Here is a 23,129-nt window from a genome sequence, read left to right as displayed (position 1 = left end):
TTTCACCAACATCAGTTTCCTCCTCCCCATGAGCTTGGCTGTTCGCAACACCGCCAGGATGATTTCCTTTCAGGTTAAGAAGACTTTCAAAATATTCCCTCTACCTCTCCAGTGATTCCCTGGGATCTAGTATGAGTTCACCTGAATTACTCAAAACACTGTTCATTTCCTTTTTCCCTCCCTTCCTAAGATTCTTTATTACTGTGCAGAAAGGTTTCCTTGCTGCTTGACCTAACCTTTCCAGGTTGTTACCAAAATCTTCCCATGACTTCTTTTTGGATTCAACAACTATTTGTTTCGCTCTGTTTCTTTCATCTATGTACAAATCCCTGTCTGCCTCGGCCCTTGTTTGGAGCCATTTCTGATAAGCCTTTTTACGTTTACAAGCTGCTCTCACTTCATCATTCCACCAAGATGTTCACCTTTTCCCATCTTTACACACAGTTGTTCTTGGGCGTTCCGTTGCTGTTTCTACTACAGCATCCCTGTATGCCACCCATTCTCTTTTTATATCCTGAACCTGCTTACTGTCTACTGTTTGAAACTTGTTACTAATCATATCCATGTACTTCTGTCTAATTTTCTCGTCCTGGAGATTTTCTACCCTTATTCGTTTGCAGAGAGATTTCACTTTCTCTACTCTAGGCCTAGAGATACTTAATTCACTACAGATCAGAAAGGGGTCTGTATCATCGGAAAAATCCCTGGAAAACTCGTACATTCCTAACATATTTCCTGAATTCGAAGTCGGTTAATATATAGTCTATTTTGGATCTGGTATCCCTAACCTTCCATGAGTAGCGGTGAATAGCCTTATACTTGAAGAATGTATTTGTAACTGCTAAACCCATACTAGCACAGAAGTCCAGCAAACGCTTCCCATTCCTATTAGCTTCCATATCTTCCCCACATTTACCATCACCCTTTCGTGTCCTTCAGTTCTATTCCCAACTCTCACATTGAAATCGCCCATTAGCACTATTCTATCCTTGCTGTTGACCCTGACCACGATGTCGCTCAATGCTTCATAAAACTTGTCATCTTCATCCTCATCTGCACCCTCACATGGTGAATACACTGAGACAATTCTCGTCCTAATTCCTCCAACTGCCAAATGTACCCACATCATTCGCTCATTTACATGCCTAACAGAAACTATTGCATCTGGGAGATAGGTTCGAATCCCACTATCGGCAGCCCTGAAAATGGCTTTCCGTGGTTTCCCATTTTCACACCAGGCAAATGCTGGGGCTGTACCTTAATTAAGGCCACAGCCGCTTCCATCCAACACCTAGGCCTTTCCTATCCCACCGTCCCGTCGCCATGAGACCTATCTGTGCCGGTGTGACGTAAAGCCCCTAGCAAAAAAAAAAAAAGAAAGAAAAAAAGAAAAAGAAACTATGTTGCTTGCAATGGTATTCCTGATAAACAGCCCTACCCCAGACTCTGCCCTTCCCTTTCTAACCCCCGTCAAGTGCACTTTATAATCTATCTCTTCCTCATTATCTCCCCTTACCCAAATATTACTTACTCCTAGCACATCCATATGCATCCTCTTTGCTGACTCAGCCAGTTCTACTTTCTTTGTTCCATAAGCCCCATTAATATTGATAGCTCCCCATCGAATTCCATTTCGTTCGCCAAGTTGTTTCAAAGGAGTGTCTCATCTGTGAAATGGGTTTGGCAGTCCGTTACTCCCATAGGTCCGAGGCTTGCTTAAAATGTTCTGAGCTCAGTAAATTCATGAAGCAGGATGCTACCCTACTTGCACATAGTCCAAGTGAGGATCTCTCCTCTAATGGGTTATGGACCACTGGTGGATTGTATAGTCCTAGCCACCTGAGCACATGGAGGGCCATGAATGTCCGAGATGCCCACTCCCATTCCATAGCAACTGGTATCCCAACTCTCAGGACCACTTACTAGGCCACTCAGCCGTTGCCCATGGTTCATGAACTAGGACGTGGCTACAGTAACCCACACCACGGGGGTAAAAAAAAAAAAAATATATATGGATAGCCTATAGCAAGCAGTAGCAACTATGATTAATAGAATTTTCAATGTTTTGATCTGCTTACTTACAAAATATTTTCTGTGTTGTTGGGGAATGGCGAGCTTGATGAATTAAACCTATATTGAGTTTGCAGTTTTTCTAATCACTTAATGTGCATATAGACATAATTCCACAACCCAACGGGTGATTGTGTTTGTTTACTATGTAATGACCTGTGCGATAGTTACTACCTCGTAAAATGTAAAAACATTGAATGCAGGAAAACTGTGAAATTCACTTAAACTTAATACTCATTCGAGTGCTCATAATAATAATAATAATAATAATAATAATAATAATAATAATAATAATAATATGCGCTGCCATAGGTAAGCCTTGTGTATATGTGTAATGCATCGTGACACTGTTCAGGCCGCGCCGTGTAGAGTTTCTAACCTATCTTCCGTGCGAGGTGTTCAGAAGTTTGTAATATCATGTGTCATTTTGTGAATACAGAACAAGATTTAAAATGAAGTGACATCACATTGTAAGATGAAAGATGTTTGTTGGTTTGGAGATTTTGAGTTTGTGAAGTATGTTAGTATGTATGTATTCAGTCTTGATCCAGCCAATCCCAAGCTGCGCAAACTCGAAAGCTGGCTGCCAACTGTATTGTCTACATCACCACGTGGTTAAGCTACCTCTCACAAGCAGCCACCCGTTATTTGGACATCGACCTCCACCCAGAAGACTGAAGTCCAGGAAAAGTTTCCTCAATGTCTTCAAGGCTCTGGATAAACCAACAAGAACAGCACGTTGTGATATGTGGGTAGCAAAAATGGAGCATCCTTCTGATTGGATGGTGCCTTCTGAATCTCCACCCCCTGGTCATCAGTTGGAATGGACAACGTGGAAGGCACTGAATCGTTTGGGGAGTGGAGTAGGTAAATCCAAGGATAACCTAAAAAAATGGGGTTATTTGAAAGATCAGTCAGACTTCTGCGATTGTGGGGAGCAACAAAACTACCCAACACCTGTATGACTGTCAGTCCTGCCCTGTTTGTTGTACACTTCAAGACTGATTCAAGCCACTGAAGAGGGAATTTCTGTTGCTCATTTCTGGACAGACATTGTGTGATACATGTTTTGTGACATAAAATGTACTTCGTTTTGCTTGTATATAATACCTTATTTATATTTTAAGTTTTTTCAACACACTGACACGAAATAAATAAATAATAGTGTTCAGTGTAGATGTAATTTTATTTACATCCGTGTGTTAGTTAGGATGTAGTTCATCTGTATACCATACCCCAGTATAGTTCGTGAAAAACGAGTGGCAAGAATGTGACTCGACAAAAATTGGCACCGTTGTCTCGATCAGCAATAACCTCCTTCCTTTGCCAGTCATTAGCCATAAATAATTTATTTCCTTTATTTTTAATAATAATGTATATATTCTTGTTTTTGTGTTGGTTATTGTTAGGAAGTGCATACACTATCTTTGATGGTTTTGTGAATTTGTTTTCACTTGCGATTTGCGTGTGATTTTCTTAGTACGGTATGACATTTTTCGAGGGCTGTGTGCCACAGTTATGTTGCATCAGCTGTTACCGAAGCAGTAGAGTGCTGGCGGTATAGGTAAGGCAATGCTCACGTGTTTTGTGAACTGCCAATTTAGAAGAAAGCCATGCGAAGTATAGGACTATTTAAAGATTTTTATCCTTATGTTACTTCTTTTTTTCAGCTAACAATGTCTTCATCAAAGCCAAGGAAAACATTTTTAATGAAAGGTGGCTGCTTGATGATACTTTCAGAACATGGTTGAAACCTGTGCCTCAGGACAAATTTTCAACATATTACATAATATGTAAAACATCATTTTCTCTTAGCAGCCTGGGGAAGCAGGCATTAAAATGTCACATGGGAGGAAAGAAGCATGCCAGTAGTGTCAAGTTCAGCCAGTTATCGTCACCACTTTCAAGTTATTTTAAAAAAGAACATTGGAATAGTGAAGTAACAAAAGACTTAAACTCGGTAGATAATACACTGGCCGCAAACAAAAATTGTCCTCTGCCTGCCACAGCTACCACAATGAACTTTATCACATATGACTCCACTGCTGCTGTTTCTGCTTCTTCTCCTTCCTCTGTTACAGAAGACTAGATGTGTACAGAATTATCTTTCAAGAGAGCAAGTAACCAAAGCTGAGATTATGTGGTGCATGCATACTGTCATGCAACACCATTCTTCACGTGCCAGTGAAGCTAGTGTACGTTTGTTCCCAGTAATGTTTCCAGACTCTGAAATAGCTTCGAAAGTTCCACTGCACAGAACGAAAGTTGCATATACAATCACTCATGGGTTAGCTCCCTATTTCCATAAACAAGTTCTTGAGACGTGTAGTAAGTGCACACATTTCACCGTTGGTTTAGATGAGTCACTGAATAAAGTTTCTCAGATGGGCCAAATGGATCTTGTAGTTCAATATTTCAATCCTGATACTTATGAGCTATGCACTTCATGTTTCAATTCAGTGTTTCTTGGTCACTCTACCTCCTCAGATTTGTTAAATGGTTTTTTGCGAGCACTACAACGACTCAGTCTAAGAAACATACAAATTTCAATGGATGGTCCAAATGTTAATAAGAAGTTCCTTCAAGATATCTGTAATTTATTAAATGATGATCCATATGCTTCTATTTAAGTGAACATTGGATTTTTTTTGCTTGCCTACTGTGCACAGTTCATATAAAATGGCAGTAAAAGAAACGCAGTGGAATATTGCAGAGTTTCTTCGTGTTCTTCACTTCTTGTTTTGCTACATTCCTTCGATTCTACACATTATTCAGGTTCAAACGTATTTCCTTTGAAATATTGTGCTATGGGATGGCTTAAAAATTCAAAGGTCATTGAACGTGCTATAGATATCCTACCTAATGTTAACAAATATGTGGAAGAAACAAATAGACAAGAAAATCCCCAACTATAAAGGCTTCAAAATAGTATCAACTTCACATAAAGATAAACTTTAGAAGGCCAAGTTGTCATTTTTATTATCACTTTTTGTAGATTTGGAACCATTCCTAAAACAGTTTCAGACAGATCTTCCATTTGCACCACTCCTGTATGAATCTCTCATTGCAACAATGAAAAATGTCCTGACAAAGTTTAAGTCTAAGTCACTGCAGTCTTCAGAAAATGTCCTCAAAATTAATTTAGACAGTAAAGAAAATCTTTTGCCTGCATCTAAATTTGACATAGAGCAGCACTTCGTGGCACTCCTGGATGAAATAAGATATATATTATTAGTGTTTTGCACTGATTGTGTAAGAGGAATGGTAGCTCTGTGCGAGAAGTTACTGGAACGGTCACTGCTGGTATATAAACTGACTAAAGGAATTTCTTGTTTCGATCCAAGTGTAGCCAAGCAACTTCTAAGCAGCAAACGGCTAAGAATAGCTTTAAATGCCTTTGTTGAAAACAAATGTATCTCAGGTGATAAAGCCAATCATATACAAAGGGAGTTCACTTCTGTTTGTGAGAATTATACTTTCAAAGAAGTAGTGAATTCTTTATCTTCAGAAGACAAGTGGTTAGATCCCTTTTGGATCAGCGCTGTTTTGCTAATGGTAACTTTGAAAAGAGAAAAGTTGGCTTCATTTCTGAAAATGATACTAATATTGTGTCATGGAAATGCTTCACCTGAACGTGGTTTTTCTGTTAAAGAAATTATACTAGAGAACGTGCTACAAGAATCCCTTGTAGCACAAACAGAATATATGATGCTATTTCAAACTTCGGTGGAATTGAAAAGGTCTTCCTTAATAAGAACATGCTCCATGTTGCAAGGAATGCTCATGCTTTGTATGTTCAAAATCTAAAGGAGAAACGTAAAGCATTGGAAGTAGAAGATGCTTTTCAAAAAAATAAGAGAAAGGCCACTTTATTGCTGAAAGAATTCGAAGGAAAGAAGCAGAGTGGTATGGCAGAAGCTCGACAGTCATTGGTGGCTATAGATGAAGAAATTTCTTCACTGAAGCAGTAATGGTAATCAGTTTTTTAAATCTTAAAGTGAATTTAATTAGACTAAATTCAACTTCCAAGTTTTAAAATTTAATATGCACATTAATTGCTCATTTACTTTTTGGGTGTTAAGTTTTCAAAATGTATTTTAATATTACTGTCATAGCTGGAAACTTCATTTATAATTCCATTTTTTGTCAGTGTGTGTCAGAAAAAAATGGTTTTTATGTCTGGGAAATGGGGGAAATGTCAGAATTTTAAAATCTGGATTACCGAGCTCGATAGCTGCAGTCGCTTAAGTGCGGCCAGTATCCAGTATTCGGGAGATAGTGGGTTCGAACCCCACTGTCGGCAGCCCTGAAGATGGTTTTCTGTGGTTTCCCATTTTCACACCAGGCAAATGCTGGGGCTGTACCTTAATTAAGGCCACGGCCGCTTCCTTCATATTCCTAGGCCTTTCCTATCCCATTGCTGCCATAAGACCTATCTGTGTCGGTGCGACGTAAAACGAATAGCAAAAAATAAAAAATCTGGATTTGGTGGACACCTTGTATAAGTGTTTGTTAAGGAATATTATTGTTTTTAGTTCACTCTTTCTTTTTCTCCTTCTTATTCTGCTTTTGCTAAAACTTTGTCACACTAACCCAGACAGCTATGTGGCACTTTCATTTTAATATAGGCCTACAGCCAGAAGACTATTACAGTTTAATATACTGTACCTGTATATAGAGTGTATCTAAATTATAAATATCAATATCTAAATATCCATAAGTATCAAAATTATACCAGCAAAAAATCAGGGATGCTGTTCGTGTTATATAAAGAACAACGGCACAGTCGGATTGGTGGGAAAACTTTTCTTGTCAAGAAAATCAGGTTACTTTGTTCCTTCCAGGTGTGTGATTCAAATTAATGAACTCTCCTTAGTTGCTGTGCGAGAGCGCAAATCGCTACCCTATGCTGTGCTTCAGGGAATGGAGGGGAGCTGGGTTGTACGGTAGACGGAGAGAGAGATATTCTATGCAAATGTCCAAGTTTCTTCATTCAAATAATGTGGAATAATGTTCTTGTTTCTTTTAGGCCGTATCCACAGTTTGTTTATTAAGCAGCCATAATTGCACTTACAGTACAAGAACACATATTAAGACACTTGGCTTTCAAGGAATACATCCGATCTTTTATCTTCTTGTCTGTTGGTCTCAGTAACATTGTTCATTATTTAACATGTCCTAAGATGCATCGCTGCTATCACGCCATAGAAATTCCTTTACTCACATCATTGTACAAAGGGATGAAATACCGAATGAAAGAAACTGTACGTCCAGTGGTTTGATTACAGTAAATCTTCAATATTCTCCCTTCTACTTCAATCTTCACATAACAAGGAAAGTCCATGGGAATTAAACCGGCCTAGCGAGGAGGCCATTTAATTGGCCCACCACCATGGTCTGCCCATCTCCCTGGATAATCGTGTAAGTGCTGCTTGACACTGTAAGTAAAATGCGACACAGCCACATTCACTGCCGAATATCCAGAGGAACTTCTTCCAATAACCTAGGCAGTGATTCTGCAGAGAAAAGGTAGCATTCTTCACCGTTCAGGTTCAGAGGAAGGACATATGGCCCTAGTAAATTGTCACCAACAATGCTAGCCCAAATATTGACATTAAACCAATGCTGAAATATGCTGTCACATGAGGACTTTCTTCCGGCATTCTTCATGCAGTCGCCTTCCAATAGACACAAAGGTTGTGATGAGGTTGGTGGCGAATAGGGTGCCTGACGCCATAAATCAATGCGGCTTCTTACCCGTTGCCATTTGCTGCGTCATAAGCTAAGTGCATTTCAGCCATTTCTTCATTGGTGTACTGAAACTGAGCCATTCTCACCCATTTATACTGCAAATTTAGTAGCTAATATGGACAAAAGAAAACCTGCCTGCTGGGGCTGGGAAGTGACTGCACTAAACATACGAGGAACTTCTGCATTCCCACCAAACATTATCTCTGTCTCCACCTGTCATACATCCACCTTCCCTTCCCTTCCCTTCCCTTCCCTGAAGCACAGAAGCAGGCAGCAATTTGCTCTTTGGCAGAGCAAATGCAGTGAGTTTGACTATTTGAATCGTGCTTCCAGAAGTAAAAAAATTAACCTACTTTTCTCAAAAAAATTCTCCACCAATCTGATTGCACCGCCGTTCTTTATGTAACACGAAGAGCATCCTTGAGGTTTTTTGGTCGGTATAATTAACATACACCCTGTATGTATGTGGTTGATTATGTAGTGCCCTATTTTGCATGGTTACTGTTGCAACAGCTTGCTCTATGGATCAGTGGTTATGTCGGCCTCTGGGTCCCAAGATTGCAGGTTCTAAACCTGGCAGAAGTAGTCTGATTTTTGAAGGGCAGAAGAAAGGCCATTTCAACACTCCATGTCGTATGATGTTGGCACAATCTCTGGTGACACATTTGTCTTTTACCCAACAAAAGTATTTGAAAACTTCATCATAGATCACCCAAGAGATATTGGGTTTTCTTAGCTATTTGGTAAAGTGAAAAAAGATCAAAATTAATGCACCAACAGCCTTGTTTCTTAGTTTTAACTGTATCAATACGGATCTACACGATGAAGTTCGTAAATTGTACTTGCCTAGATGTTGTCAAATAAAAACAAGCTGCACGCTATAGTTGGGGGCATATGATTATCATCATCACAGTAGTCATCATTAATGTCGTAATGCACTCACTGTCAGGTGTGATAGTAAAGTAATAATTATATATTTTTACATCAATGTGCTGATGTCAGATTTTTTTATCCAAGTAAAACTACAAATTTGTTGTACAGGAAGATTGCAAGTGTTATGTAATGACTTGTTCATCCTCAAGATATTAAAAGTACATACTTCTCCAGCTTTTGAAGAAAGATCGCTTACATCAGATTTTGTTATCTCAGACTTGAACACATTGACTTGTTGAGGTTTTAACTCAACACGAAGGAACATTTTATCTTATCATCGTCATCATCATCATCATCATCATAAGTGTTAAAAACATTTAAGCTCTTAAATCTTTAGGTTTTTTTAATCGTGAAATTGGCCGGGCTGACTGGCTCAGACGGTTGATGCGCTGGCCCTCTGACCCCAACTTGGAGGTTCAATCCTGGCTCAGTCCAGTGGTATTTGAAGGTGCTCAAATACGTCGGCCTCGTGTTGGTAGATTTACTGGCATGCAAAAGAACTCCTGCGGGACTAAATTCTGGCACCTCGGTGTCTCCGAAAACCGTAAAAGTAGTTAGTGGGACGTAAAGCCAATAACATTATTGATCGTAAAATTCCCAACGTTTCGCCCCAGTGTAGCAGTGAGCTCATCAATTGGAATGTTGCACCTTTCCCAAGACGCTGGTGCCATTTCGTTATGCCTATTTTTGTATCTTTTTAAGCTGAAGATGTTCCAAATTAGGAATAAAACATGTTCTTAAATAACATAATTAGATTTTAAGCTGGATTATATTTCATAATTACATAGACTAGCAGTAAAAAAACAAACAAGTATTGGAAGGTGGGATTTTCCACTCAACTTAACCTTCATTGAGTTGATGTCAGTATGGGACAAAAAATGAGATTTGTAAGTTGTAATGTACATAAAAGCGAAAATTATATTTTTGGAATTACATACATAGAAGGCTGTGTGTGTCATATCTTACTTAAGTACATTAAGTGTGAAAAATGTATTTCACTTTTTGTATTACTTGATAATACACCAGTTCCTAGCTCTGACGCTCTTTCCTGCGATGAAGGCAAGAAAGTCACAACCAAAAAAAAGAGAAAATTGGACAAGCTTACTAATAAGGAATAAATGAAGACTGAAGTTTGCATTTTACATCCTACAGTTAGTAAATATACTTCTAAAAAATTAAGGTGGTTTAGTTTTGTCCTTCTTCTGTATATAGTTATAGTTATAGCAGAAAAAAATAAAAATATTTACACTTAATCACAGCTAAGAAAGAAAAACAGTAATCGGAGTGGGACTACATAACAGGGCAGAAGGCAGCGGGACCATCTATTACTGTAATGTCACAGAAGCAGCAGCACGGCCTGTATATCTAGTGTGGCCTTGATACATCTCAGTTTTCTTGTTTAGTGCATCAAATTGTTGTTGTAACTCTCTGCTGTTCATTCCCCAGACCACAATATCATCTGCAAATAGTCATAACTTCATCTTTCTATTCCCATATGCTTCTTTTGTGTTTAAATTTTATCCATAACAATTAGAAACAAAGCAGATTAAAGCACACTCCCCTGTGTTGGTCCAATTTCATTTCTAAATCATTCCGTCTTTCCTATTGGAGTCTGTGTGCTTCTGATGAAGTTGTTGTACATTGCTTGCACCATTTGTACAGTTTGCGTACCTAGTCTCTTTTTAACAATGGTTTTCCAAACCTTCTTCCTGGTAACACTGTGGTATGCCTTTAGTAGATCAATGAAAGTCATGACTAGATCCTTTCCATATTCCCAGTTCTTTTCCATTAATTGCCTTGTCCTGAAGATTGGGTCCACTGTAGATCTTCCACTCCTGAAGCCAATACTGTTCCTCTTACAACTCTCCTTCTAGCTTTCATTTCATTCTCCTTTCTGATATCTTTTCCAGTACTTTTTGCTTCTATAGTTATCACACACTTTTTTGTCCCCTTTCTTAAAAGACAGGTATTATTGTTGTTATTATTATTATTGTTATTATTATTATTGTTATTATTTATTATTTATTATTATTTATTATTATTCCTTTTGCCCGGTCTTCTGGCACATGTTTCTGCTTCCATATGCACTTTAGCAATCTGTACACCCATTGTAGTCCAACAGGTCCAGCATCCATTATCATTTCCAAACTAATTTCATTCTACGTGATGCCTCCCCCGTTTTCATTTTACGGACTGCTAATTCCACCTCTAATATTGTTTGATCATCATTTACTGTTGAGTCTTCACACCGTATTACTACCATCTCCTCTGCACAATTTCTCACATTCCTAGTAGAACCAAACTCTTACCACAATTGGCAAAATTACTGGAAAGGATATTAGAGAGGAGAATGAGAAGAAAGGGAGGAGAGTTGCAAGAAGAACAGTATAGCTTTAGAAACGGAAGATCTACAGTGGACCCTATCCTCAGCATGAAGCAATTAATGGAAAAGAATTGGGAATATGGAAAGTATCTGTTCATGACATTCACCAAACTAACAAAGGCATGGGATAGTTCTTCCTGGGAGAAGGTTTGGGAAACCATGGTCAAAAAGTGACTGGGTACACAAATTGTAGAAATAGTGCAAGCAATGTACAACTGTGTCAACAGCCATGCATACTCCGGTCGGAAGAACGGAATGGTTTAGAAATGAAACGGGACTGAGCCAGGGAAGTGTGCTATCACCTCCTTTGTTTGTAATGGTTATGGATAAAATTTTAAAGAAGACAAAGGAAGCATATGGGAATAGGAAGATGAAGTTATGACTATTTGCAGATAAATATTGTGGTCTGGGGAACAAACAGCAAAGAATTACAAGAACAACTTATAGTGTAACTTCTTTCTTGGGTGGTTACCTTTTTTTCATGCTTTGGCAACAAAATTATATATTGGGCCACAAAGAGGACACATTATTATCCATTCCAGCACTTTCAAGGTAGCGGGCAGAGTGAAAAGAAGCAGTGCTAGAGTTGCCAGAGGTTATCAGAGATAGAGAGACAAAGAGAGAGAGAGAGAGAGAGAGAGAGAGAGAGAGCGCACTGCAAGACAGAGTAGGCACACTTTCCTGAACAACCAACAATATCAAGAAACATATTTTTCGATTGAAAGGTAAGTTAATAGAACAAGCTTACAATGGGAGTTTTAAAAAAAAATTACAAGATCTCTTCATTTTACAGCACGAATTATGTTATTGAAAAGGGGGATCTAGGAAAAGCATGACTAGAATTTGGGACGAATCAAGTTCGTAGAATTGTCCCCATTAAGTTATCAACGCAGCATTAGCACATGAAGAAAAAACACTTATTGAAAGATCTTGAAAATTTGTACAGTAAAGGCCATGATAAAAATGACACCACCAGTGTGTTTCTAGAACTGTCTTAAATAACAAACATGAAAGAAAGACAACTATGGAGGTCTGGCGAAAAGAGAAAGATGGGATGGGGAGGGGAAAAAAAGGGGAAAAAGTCTGACTGCTTAGTTAGAAAAAGTTTGTTACACCAATACGAGGTGCATAAGTTCCCTTAGACACACGTAATTAACATCGAAGTTCTTGTACACACTTTGAGTTTATAAACCGCAAGTCCATAGTAACTTGTAAAGAAGCAAAAAGGATTGTAAGTTCTCATATAGAAAGAGAAAATTTACAAGGCCATTCCAGGGCCGTATGGTTATTAATGCGAATGGTGCCTGAGGGGCAAAACAGGAATTAAAAAGTTCCACTATGTAAATTTTTGCTCACCCAGTCCACATGTTGACAATTTTAGATTCCAGTTAGACGGAAATATCGAAGTGCGTGCGGACCAGCCGCACAAGGTCAGTGCTCCCTCCACACATTAACACAGTCAATGCCAAATTCGTGAGCCAGGGCCAGGCTTAGTCCATTTATAGGAGAATGGAAGGATAGACGAGGCACATCGAGAAGGTTGCGTGACATAGCAGATGATGTAGTGTGGAAAGAATTGGAAGCCAGTGAGTGCACAGTATGCGATGAACTAGTAGTAGAGGGAGTAGATGCAGATAGGCGAGCAACAAGATGGCATATATAGTGAAATATACTTAACAGCAGGCACCAGATGACGTTGGCAGATGGAGCAGATGAACAGGTAGAAAAGTTGATGGTAGTATAATGTTGGGAGTACGTTTACAAACTTGATACACTAAAAAGAAATATTGAAAAGTATGTCATAAAAATTAGCGCAGAGAGAAGCAACAGCATTGTGATATCAAGAGGCGAAAGACAAGGGAAAAGAATACCAAAACAGATGATGGGGATGAAATTCAAGGTAAAAGGTGCAAGAAGGATACGTAGAAGAAGGTGGATAGATTCAATAAATGATTTTTTTTTGCTATTTGTTTGGGGCGTCGACCTATGAAGATCTTTTGTCCCTACTTGCACCATATGTGAGGTACCTGCGTGTATTAAGTAAATGGCGGAAGTGTAAAGTGTTGGATGTGAGGAAAGGAACATTAAGGACGACACATATACCCAGTCCCCAGGCAAGGGATATTAATAATTTACAATTAAAAACCCCTGACCCGGCTGGGAATCAAACCCAGAGTCGCTGGGTGACAGGCGGATGCGTTGCCCCCTACACCGCCTGGCCAGACTCAATAAATGTTAGTGCAAGAAGAAACCTGGACTGGGACAAAATGATGGAGGAAGATGGATGGAAAGATAAAGGTGGAGAAGTGCCATAAATGCCCTGATCCAGCAGGAGCTGGATAAGGGGATAGGAGGAGGATGATGAACCATTATGTGATAAATTGATTATTGTTCAATAAGTTGTTGATAGAGTATTGACTGGCTGATACTTCTTAGCTTTCTTTGGCTTTAGTACAGCCACTATGGATATATTTGTCATCTTTTTCTACTACACAGAAGGGTGTTTGGGATCACTAGTGTACTTCTCTTGCTCTGCTGATGCTTACGTTCGCCTGTGGCACTTGCATCTGTTAGAATCCCCTAGTATTAACATATTTATTTCCTTATGATATTTAACTTCGATCCAGCCGAATTCTTTAATCATTGCTTCTTGTATTACCTTTTGATGTGTTGTATTTGGTTTGTGAGATGTAATCTGTTTATATTAAAAGGTAGACTTTCACAAACTCTAAACGACATAATGGTATGTTGGAGATGTTGTAATTATTACACACTGACAAGTTTCTATCTTACAACCAAGATTGTCTTCAGAGCAATAATAATGAACCTATCACTGGCAGTTTCACTCCATAGTTAACAGACTCAACATAAAGACCCTGTTGGAAGTGTAGTACATTCCGGGACCCACAGAGTCAAGGAGAAAGATGTTCAAGACTTACGGAGTGACAGTTGTTGTTGATAGGTTCGTTGTTATTACTCTAAAGAAGATCTTGTTTGCAAGATTGATAAGCATCAGATTGTAATCTTTATAATGCGGTCCAATATACCGTTATGTAATCTGTTGAGGTTTTACATTTCTACTAGGATAAAGTGCTGCTCCAGTGTAGTGTGCTTCTGTATGAACCTCTTCATGTAATATTCATTTTCCATATTTCTTATGCCTTTTTGTACTATAATTTTGTTCTATTATTGTATTCTTATTTTTTTCATTTTCCAGAATGAAGTTGCAGCAGCCTTGGCTGAAGCAGGTTTGTATTTTGGCAGTTCTAAATAAAAGTGTATGGTAATATTTAATAATTCACTTGTACATTGCAAAAAAAAAATTAAAATAATCTTTGTTCCATTAATGTGTGTAAACATTTATGTATGCTTCTAGTGTGTGTCTTGAGTATATGTTGCAAAGTCATTTTCATTCATCATTTCATTCATTCATGTATTCAGCAAGTGAATACTAATCTTTAAAGGAAAAGGTGGTGATTAAGCTGAGAATAATTTAGAGGAGTGTTCTGGCAGTTGAATAGACCAGTAATCAATAAAGACACTGGCGCAGCCGGGGGGGGGGGGCAGAGGGGCCGGGCCCCCCCAAAATGTTTCCTGAAACTAGATCAAGGATCAGCTCTTGTTTTACGTACGGTACGAACAACTTAAAATCTAACGCCAAAATGTTAAATTAACGTAGCGACAAAGAATCTACTAGCAAGGCTCAATAGGACCATACATAATTCTCCATATTTGTACTGCTTGAATGAAAGGAAAACACTTAGGATTGTGATGCGCGGGGATATTTCCCTGTAGAGGCCTCAGTATTAGGAATGTAACCTTGTGTTGACAAATGTCAAGACAGGAAGAAAAGGGTAATTAGCAAAGAATTACTCAGTATGGGGCCAGAACGTGACCACTGAGATAACGGGGGCCACGGCCACAAACAGTTGCAAACTTACAACATCGTGTCACCTTTTGCACATCGGTTCCAGGAAACAACAAAGTCCTAGGGATCCTCGGGTTGTACCGTGGTTGAGAGATGTGCTTTGTTTAAGTTGCAGCATTAGGAAGACTGTGACAGGATTTTGAGCTGCACGTTAGTTCCCCATTTTGTGCAACATACAGTAAGTAACTTTCTTTGAAGGGGGACCATTTTGTCACTGAGAAACCAAAACTTTGTGCATCCTCGGTAAATTATGAAAAAGTTTTTATTTATTCTAACAGTAGCAAGACAATCGTGGATGCGTGCCTAAGTTCGATTTTGTCAAATGCTCGGCGACTGATTGGAACCTCAAATGGCACCATCAAAAGTATGGGTAAATATTTTGCAATTGGTGGGTGTGATAACTCGGTTCCAATGGTTCTATCTTCTCATCAGGATGGCCCAGGCTTGAATCGCAGTCGATGCATGAAACATTCTTAAAATGGGAAGTCACGTTCTATTGATACGTATTCTACTTAAAACACTAGAATCCGTCCCTTACCTTTCTTTATACTATTGAGCCATAACCGCGTCATTTATGGTGGTGTATTTTGAGTATCCAACCAATCTTTGGGCTTACCTTGTACCTTAAATGGTGAGTGGATGCAGTGGCGTACCGACAAAAGAATTTCAGTAAGTCCATGCCAGTAGCGTGGATACAACTTTTCCTTGGAAGGGGTTGTGGAAAGTTTTTTATATTTTAGAATTTGCTTTACGTCACACCGTAGGTCTTATGGCGACGATGGGAAAGGAAAGGAATAAGAGTGGGAGTAAGTTGCCGTGGCCTTAATTAAGGTACAGCCCCAACATTTGCCTGGTTTGAAAATGGGAAATCACGGAAAACCATCTTTAGGGGTGCCGACAGTGGGGCTTAACCCAATATGTCCCGGATGCAAGCACACAGCTGTGCGTCCCTAAATGTATGGCCAACTCGTCCGGTGGATATGAAAAGAAAGCCGGTCCTACTATGTGCGGTGACGGATCTTCAGTAGATATTGATGGTTTTGATTGTTACCATGTACAGTCATAGCTTCTGTACTCTAAACATAAACCGGCTGCATTATTGGAACTGTTTGTAAAATTGATAATAATGTTCTTCGTTTGTGAGGAAGTAGAAACTTCATTTAATTTGTCTTCTTGAAAAAAGGAACCACTTTGGTACTACACCCCATGAAGGTGACGACCTTCCAGGTCGTAGATATTTCGATTACGGGAGACTCAAGGCCAACTCTACTGTACCCACAAACAAGGCTGTATCTTCCCCATCCCATGTCTTTCTTAACTCTGTCAGTGCCGAGAATCGAATGCAGGATGCCTTAAGTCAAATTCTAAAATAAGGAGACCTGAAAGTAACCAGCCGGCCCCGCGGTGTAGGCGTAGCGTGCCTGCCTGTTACCGGAGGCCCCGGGTTCGATTCCAGGCCAGGTCAGAGATTCTTACCTGAATCTGAGGGCTGGTTCGAGGTACACTGAGCCCACGTGTTTATAATTGAGGAGCTATCTGACGGTGAGATGGCGGCCCCGGTCTAGAAAGCCAAGAATAACGGCGGAGAGGATTCGTCGTGCTGACCAGACGACACCTTGTAATCTGTAGGCTTCTGGGCTGAACAGCGGTCGCTTGGTAGGCGATGGCCCTTCAGAGCTGTTATGCCATGGAGTTTGGTTTGGAAAAGTGAACAGAGAAGGAAGCGGCACCCCTGCAAGACTCTTTAGCTTGAAGCTAGTTCTTCTATCCGGCCTCGTGCATTTAGGACAGTTGGAAAACTTACGCTGTACCAAATGCTCCTCTTAAAACCTTTGTAAAAATACTAACTGCATCTATTTATAACAATAATTACAAATGCCTCCTTTTGATGTGGCTCAGTTGGTTGAGTCGCTGTCTTTCTGAGCCCGAGTTCGCAGGTTCAAATCCCGGCATGGGTCGGTGGCCCTTAAAACGGTGTTGAAATGGCAACAGCTCCGTGTCGTTGGTTTCTGGCACGTTAATAAAAATTATACATACGAATATTAGCATCACAAAACTGTAACTTTATACTACTATATTCTGTATCCCAGGCTTGAGAGGGAAAGTAATTAACAACTTGCTTTACATCGCACCGACACAGATAGGTCTTACGGCGATGTTGGGATAGAAAAGACCTAGGAGTGGGAAGGAATCGGCCGTGGCTTTAATTAAGGTACAGTCCCAGCATTTGCTTGGTGTGAAAATGGGAAACCACGGGAAACCATTTTCAGGGCTGCCGACAGTTGGGTTCGAATCCACTATCTCCCGGATGCAAGATCACAGCTGCGTGGCCCTAATCACAAGGGAAATTAATAAGACGAGGTAAACCGTATATAGCATATGTTGTGATGTGTATTTTTCTTTACCAACTAACAAAATAGCTATACACATACGCGTTACATTCCATATTTATTTATTTATTTGTTTATTTATTTATTTATTTGTTTATTTATTAGTGCCTTCTGTACAGTGGCAAAGTTAGGGCTCCAGGTCCTCTTGTACACTTAACCACATAATCAGAATCTTAAATAACATACTGAGATACTTAAAATAGTTAAAACTACATAAATTAATAGAATTGAAAATAAATTTAAATAAATTACTAACTAAATTAATATTAAAAACTCAAAAATGACTAATTCTCAGGCACGCACATATTCATACTTAAACCATTCAGTCAGCTGTCCTCAGCACGTAGTTTCGGCGGGTGAACTTAAATCGGTGCAGTGGAATAAAGGATGGATCTAGAATGTGTATTTACTGTAAGTTGTGAAATGATGGTAAAAAGATGAATTTAGAAGAAATATACAGTGACTGACTTTCAGCGACCACTCTATACACCATCGTTAAAGTGTGTAGCTGCCGACGTTTATCAGACATCGGCCATGAGACAGCCTGATAGTATGGGGTGGTATGAACATCGTACCCGATATTGTAAATAAATCGCAGGCACGAATTCAGTGCTCGTTGAAGCTTAAGTGTTTCTTCTCTCGTCATGTCAACTAAAACAACGTCACAGCAATCAAGAATAGGGAGAAAGAGTGTCTGTATTAGTTAGGCCTGTAGCTCAAATGGAAATACATCCCTCTGGCGTATAAGAGGATGAAACACTCAAAAAATCTTTTTACGTATTTCTTTCATGTAATCACACCAATCAACTGTTTCATTCATCATTACGCCGAGATTTTTAACCATTTTACTGTAGGGAATAATGTTACCATTCAGTAGGATAGGCGGGATTGCGACATTGTTTGAACAGCTCAGTAGTTTTCGTGATCCAATCATGATTGCCTAAGATTTCGTACCTGTTAAGAAGGGTAATGTACCTGTTAAGAAGGGTAAAATGACCTCAGACCCTGTTTATTATACAAGGGAAATAAGAAGATTACAAAGAAAATGTAGAATAGTAAACAGGAAAATCAAAGAGGGTAGGGAGAGTAGAGAAACTAGAAAACAGCTAATGAGGGAACTGAATAGAGTGAAAAAGGAAGCAAAAGAGAATTATATGAATGGCATACTTCAAGAGGGTAATGACCACAAAGGGAAATGGAAAAAAGCTGTATTCATATATCAGGAATCAAAAAGGAAAAGGAATCCAAATTCCTACAATGGTGGGAGAAGGGGGTGAACACTATTTAACAGATACTGAGAAAGCAAACCTATTTAGTAGGGAATTTAGAGATTCAGTAGATGATTGTCAAGAGTTGGAAACCGAAACAGAAGATAGAGAGGGAGAGAGACAGAGGGAAACAAGAAGCTTCTCATTCACAAACGAAGATATTTTCAGAGAAATCCAACTGCTTCAACAAGGAAAAGCAGCAGGAAGTGATCAAATTACTGGGAAGGTACCGGTATTAAAGACAATGGAGTGGTACATAGTGCCTTATTTAAAATTTCTCTTTGACTATGTCATAAATAATAGTGTAATACCAAAGGAATGGAAGGAATCTATAATAATACCAATTTATAAAGGAAAGGGTAATAAAAGGAAACCAGAGAACTACAGACCAATCAGCCTGACCAGTATAGTTTGTAAAATACTGGAGAGTTTAATATCGAAGTACATCAGAGGGATATGTGATGATAAAAATTGGTTCATGAGGAACCAGTATGGATTTAGAAAGAAATTTTCTTGTGAGGCACAACTGGTGGGATTTCAGCAGGACATATCAGATCAGTTGGATTCAGGAGGTCAGTTAGATTGCATAGCCATAGATCTTTCCAAAGCCTTTGATAGAGTGGAATATGGAATATTATTAAAGAAATTGGAGGGAATAGGATTGGACGTAAGGGTTACACGTTGGATAAAAACATTTCTAAATTCAACGGTTCAGAAAGTCAAAGTAGGAAATAATGCATCTCAGGAAGAGAAAGTTTGGAAGGGAATTGCACAGGGTAGTATAATCGGTCCGTTACTTTTCTTAATATACGCAAATGATTGTATGCAGATGACATAATTGTTTATAGGGAAATAAACAACATTGAGGATTGTTCAGAATTACAAAGGGATCTTGAAAGTATCCAACAATGGGTTAAAGAAAATAATATGAAGGTTAATGGAGGCAAATCAACTGTTACAACTTTTACAAACAGGAGCTTTAAAACTGAATTTGATTATACTTTGGATGAGGTAGTTATCCCAAAAGATGGCAAGTGCAAATACTTAGGTGTGAGATTTGAAAGTAATTTGCACTGGAAGGGTCATATTGATGACATTGTTGGGAAAGCATACAGATCGTTACATGTCATAATGAGGCTACTTGAAGGATGCAACAAAGAATTAAAAGAAAAAAGTTACTTGAGTATGGTTCGTCCATTATTGGAATATGCAAAGAGTGTTTGGGATCCTCACCAAGAATACCTAATAAAAGAAATGGATAGTGTGCAGAGGAAAGCAGCAAGATTTGTAACAGGGGATTTCAGGAGAAAGAGTAGTGTATCAGAAATGTTAAATGAACTTGGGTGGGAAACTTTAAGTAAGAGAAGGGAGAAAACTAGATTTATAGGATTATATAGAGCCTATACAGGAGAAGAAGCATGGGGAGATATCCGTGAGAGGCTTCAGTTGGAAAATAATTATATCGGCAGAACTGACCACAAATATAAAATTAGAAGGAATTTTAGCAGAAGCGATTGGGGTAAATTTTCATTCATTGGGAAGGGTGTGAAGGAGTGGAACAGTTTACCAGGGGTAGTGTTTGATCCTTTTCCAAAATCTGTACAGATATTCAAGAAGAGAATAAACAGCAACAGAGAAAATAAATGAAGTGTTAGAGGGCATTCGACCAGTGCAGGTTATTGTAAATAAAAAAATAAAAAAGTGTGTGTGAATAAATTAATTCCATCCCCTGGTCTAAGGACTTTGGACAGCCAAAGTAGGGGACTGCCTGTACGGGTGAAGTACAGTGGGGACTTCGAGGGCCCTGGGACCGCTACGGTAGCTGTGAAGGCCCTTCAGGAACTCTGAAAAGTGGTGGCAAAAGGGGCTCTGGTTAAGACGCAGCAGGTCGTTATGCTACTTAAGATCCAGAACGGGTAAAAAAAAAAAAAAAATGCAATGTAAATATTAATCTTATACCAGTTGTATAGTATCATTTGAAGTAATTCCACATACTGTATATCAGTTGACTATATTTGTAAGTAGTACAGGAGATATTATAAGCAGAATTTTGTAAACAATATAAATTTATTAAGGATGAGCTGTGTGTTTAATAGAAAACATTGTTAGCGTAAATTGTATAATATTGTATTATAGGAAAATTTTCTTCTCTTGTTAATTTAATATTTAGTGCTTGACAGTAATGTATTTTAGTGTACCATTTGCCACCGAGGTAAACACCTCATTTGCAAATAAAGAGATTTTGATTTGATTTGATAATATAAGAGAGTTTCGTTGTGCATATATATTGAGTCGTCGGAGGTCATTGTTAATATCTTGTCTTGCAGTGTCGATATATTTGAAGATCGTCAGCATAGAGGTGGTGTGTGTTATTTCCTGTCACAGATGGTATGTCATTGATATAAATACAGGAAATTCGAGGCCCTGGAATACTGCCATGTGGGGCAACACTAAGTTTCATTTTCCATTTAGAGGCCTGTCGTTTACTGTTATACGCTGTTGACGGTTACTCAAATAAGAACTAAAAACCTTAAAAGCAGCCAGGTCGAAATTTAGCAGTTTCATTTTCTTTATCATAGTCGGAATCACTACAGTGTCAAAGGCGATACTGAAGTCAAGAAGGATAAGTATAGTGAGCAGTCGTTTGTCCATAGCGTTCCTAATGTCTTCAGTAACCTTCAAAAGTGCTGTTGCGGTACTGTGACCCTTCTTAAATCCAGATTGCAAAGAGTCCAAAAGAGCATTTTTATTTAGGTATTCCAGAACTTGCTCGTACACTATCCATTCAAAGGCTTTAGAAAGCGCAGGGAGTATAGACATAGGATGATAGTCAGAGGGTGATTGTGGGTCTAAACTCTTAGGTACAGGTACAATATTGACTGTTTTCCAGACAGTAGGAAAATTTCCGTTTAGTAAACAGTAGTTCAGTATGTGCGTCAGTAGTATAGGCAGGACAGCGCCCATAATGTTATGTATAAAAGTAATAGGAATATCATCTACACCTGTAGCCTTTGATTTAATGGAATACAAAGCCTTTTTAACTTGATTTTCTGTGACACTGTGAAATGTGAATGGTGGATTGGCTGGAGGGGAGGGCGGTGAGTTGGTGCAGTTAATTGGGGTAGGTTGAATATTTATTCTACTGAAGTAATCGTTCAGTTCGTCAAGTGGAATGTCAGTAGTTGTCTGTCTCTGTTGATGTTTTCCTATTCCCAGGGCTCTAAGTTGGTCCCATGCGCGATTAGAATTTAAGTTGTTAGCTAAATTCCGGAAATATATACATTTTTAATTCTGATTAACTGCTTTGTGTGATTTCTTAAGATGCGGTAAGATTCGAAGTCTGTGTCATCTAGGGTTTGTTTATAATGTCGAAATAACTACTCACGGTGGGCCATCATTCTCTTGGCTTCATCATCTAGCCATGGACAAGAAGGGCGAGAAACCTGTATTCGACGTGTGTGTGTGTATTTCTTTGCTGCACTGTTTGTATAAAATGTCACTTCTTTATTGCTTATCACATGACCATTATTATAATAACGTCGTATTTATTCTAAACCAGAATATTGCATCTTTACTCAGACTGTTTATTCTTGCATTCATTTCAGTTGTACTCGGAATATATGAAATACTTCAGTTATGTTGGGATGGGAGTAACAGAAGTTGGCGGGGGGGTTGTCAACCAAGGAGTCCAGAAACCCCAGAAGTTTTAACTAATGTACTTTTATTAAGCATTTTATATATAATGTATATTAATATTAGCTTCCGGAGTCCGGGTTCGATTCCCGGCCGGGTTGGGGATTTGAATCGCATCTGATTAATTCTTGTGGCTCGGGGACTGGGCGTTTGTCCCAACACTCTCCTCTTCATCTTTAGACAACATACTACACTACCAACCACCAAAGAAACACACAACAGTGATTACATCCCTCCATATAGGGTTGGCGTCGGGAAGGATATCTGGCCGTAAAACAGGGCCAAATTCACATGTGCGGCACAGTTTGCACCCGCGAACTCACAGGTGTGGGAAAAGCGGTGGTAGAAGAAGAAGAAGAAGAAGAAGAAGAAGAAGAAGAAGATTAATATTAGCTTCCGGAATCCGCACCAATCATCCACTCTTACTTGGATCCAAGGACACTCATTTCCTTTTTAGGTATTCTACACCACCTAAACTCTGGAAGTTTCGACACCTATGAAAATAAATTTCTGTATGAATGGGCCCCCCCAAACTGAAATCCTGGCTATGCTACTGAATAAAGAGGTAAGGTATTTTGGTCATCACTTGCTGATATGGGAAAGATGAAATGGAAGGATATTATCTATGTAGACAATAACTGTATTCAGGTAACAATAAATGTAAATTGTCAAATTTAGTACTAAGTACTAAATAACTGAGAAATATTTTAAAA

At 38.9% G+C, this 23,129-nt stretch overlaps 1 protein-coding gene across 2 annotated transcripts in view; it reads left to right on the top strand.

Moving 5' to 3' along the window:
- The window catches only part of AhcyL1 (Adenosylhomocysteinase like 1), a 472,277-nt gene that overhangs the window by 301,563 nt on the left and 147,585 nt on the right, over window positions 1-23,129 (top strand). For both annotated transcript variants that reach the window (XM_067140830.2, XM_067140831.2), the window contains one exon: window positions 14,355-14,385. In XM_067140830.2, coding sequence (XP_066996931.1) covers window positions 14,355-14,385 — 31 coding nt within the window. The remainder of the gene's footprint in view (window positions 1-14,354; window positions 14,386-23,129) is intronic.

Source organism: Anabrus simplex, chromosome 2 (genome assembly GCF_040414725.1).
Source record: "Anabrus simplex isolate iqAnaSimp1 chromosome 2, ASM4041472v1, whole genome shotgun sequence".
Taxonomy (NCBI): Eukaryota; Metazoa; Arthropoda; class Insecta; order Orthoptera; family Tettigoniidae; genus Anabrus; species Anabrus simplex.
The sequence above is the reverse complement of the archived record's forward strand: the minus strand, read 5'-3'. Positions and strand labels throughout refer to the sequence as shown.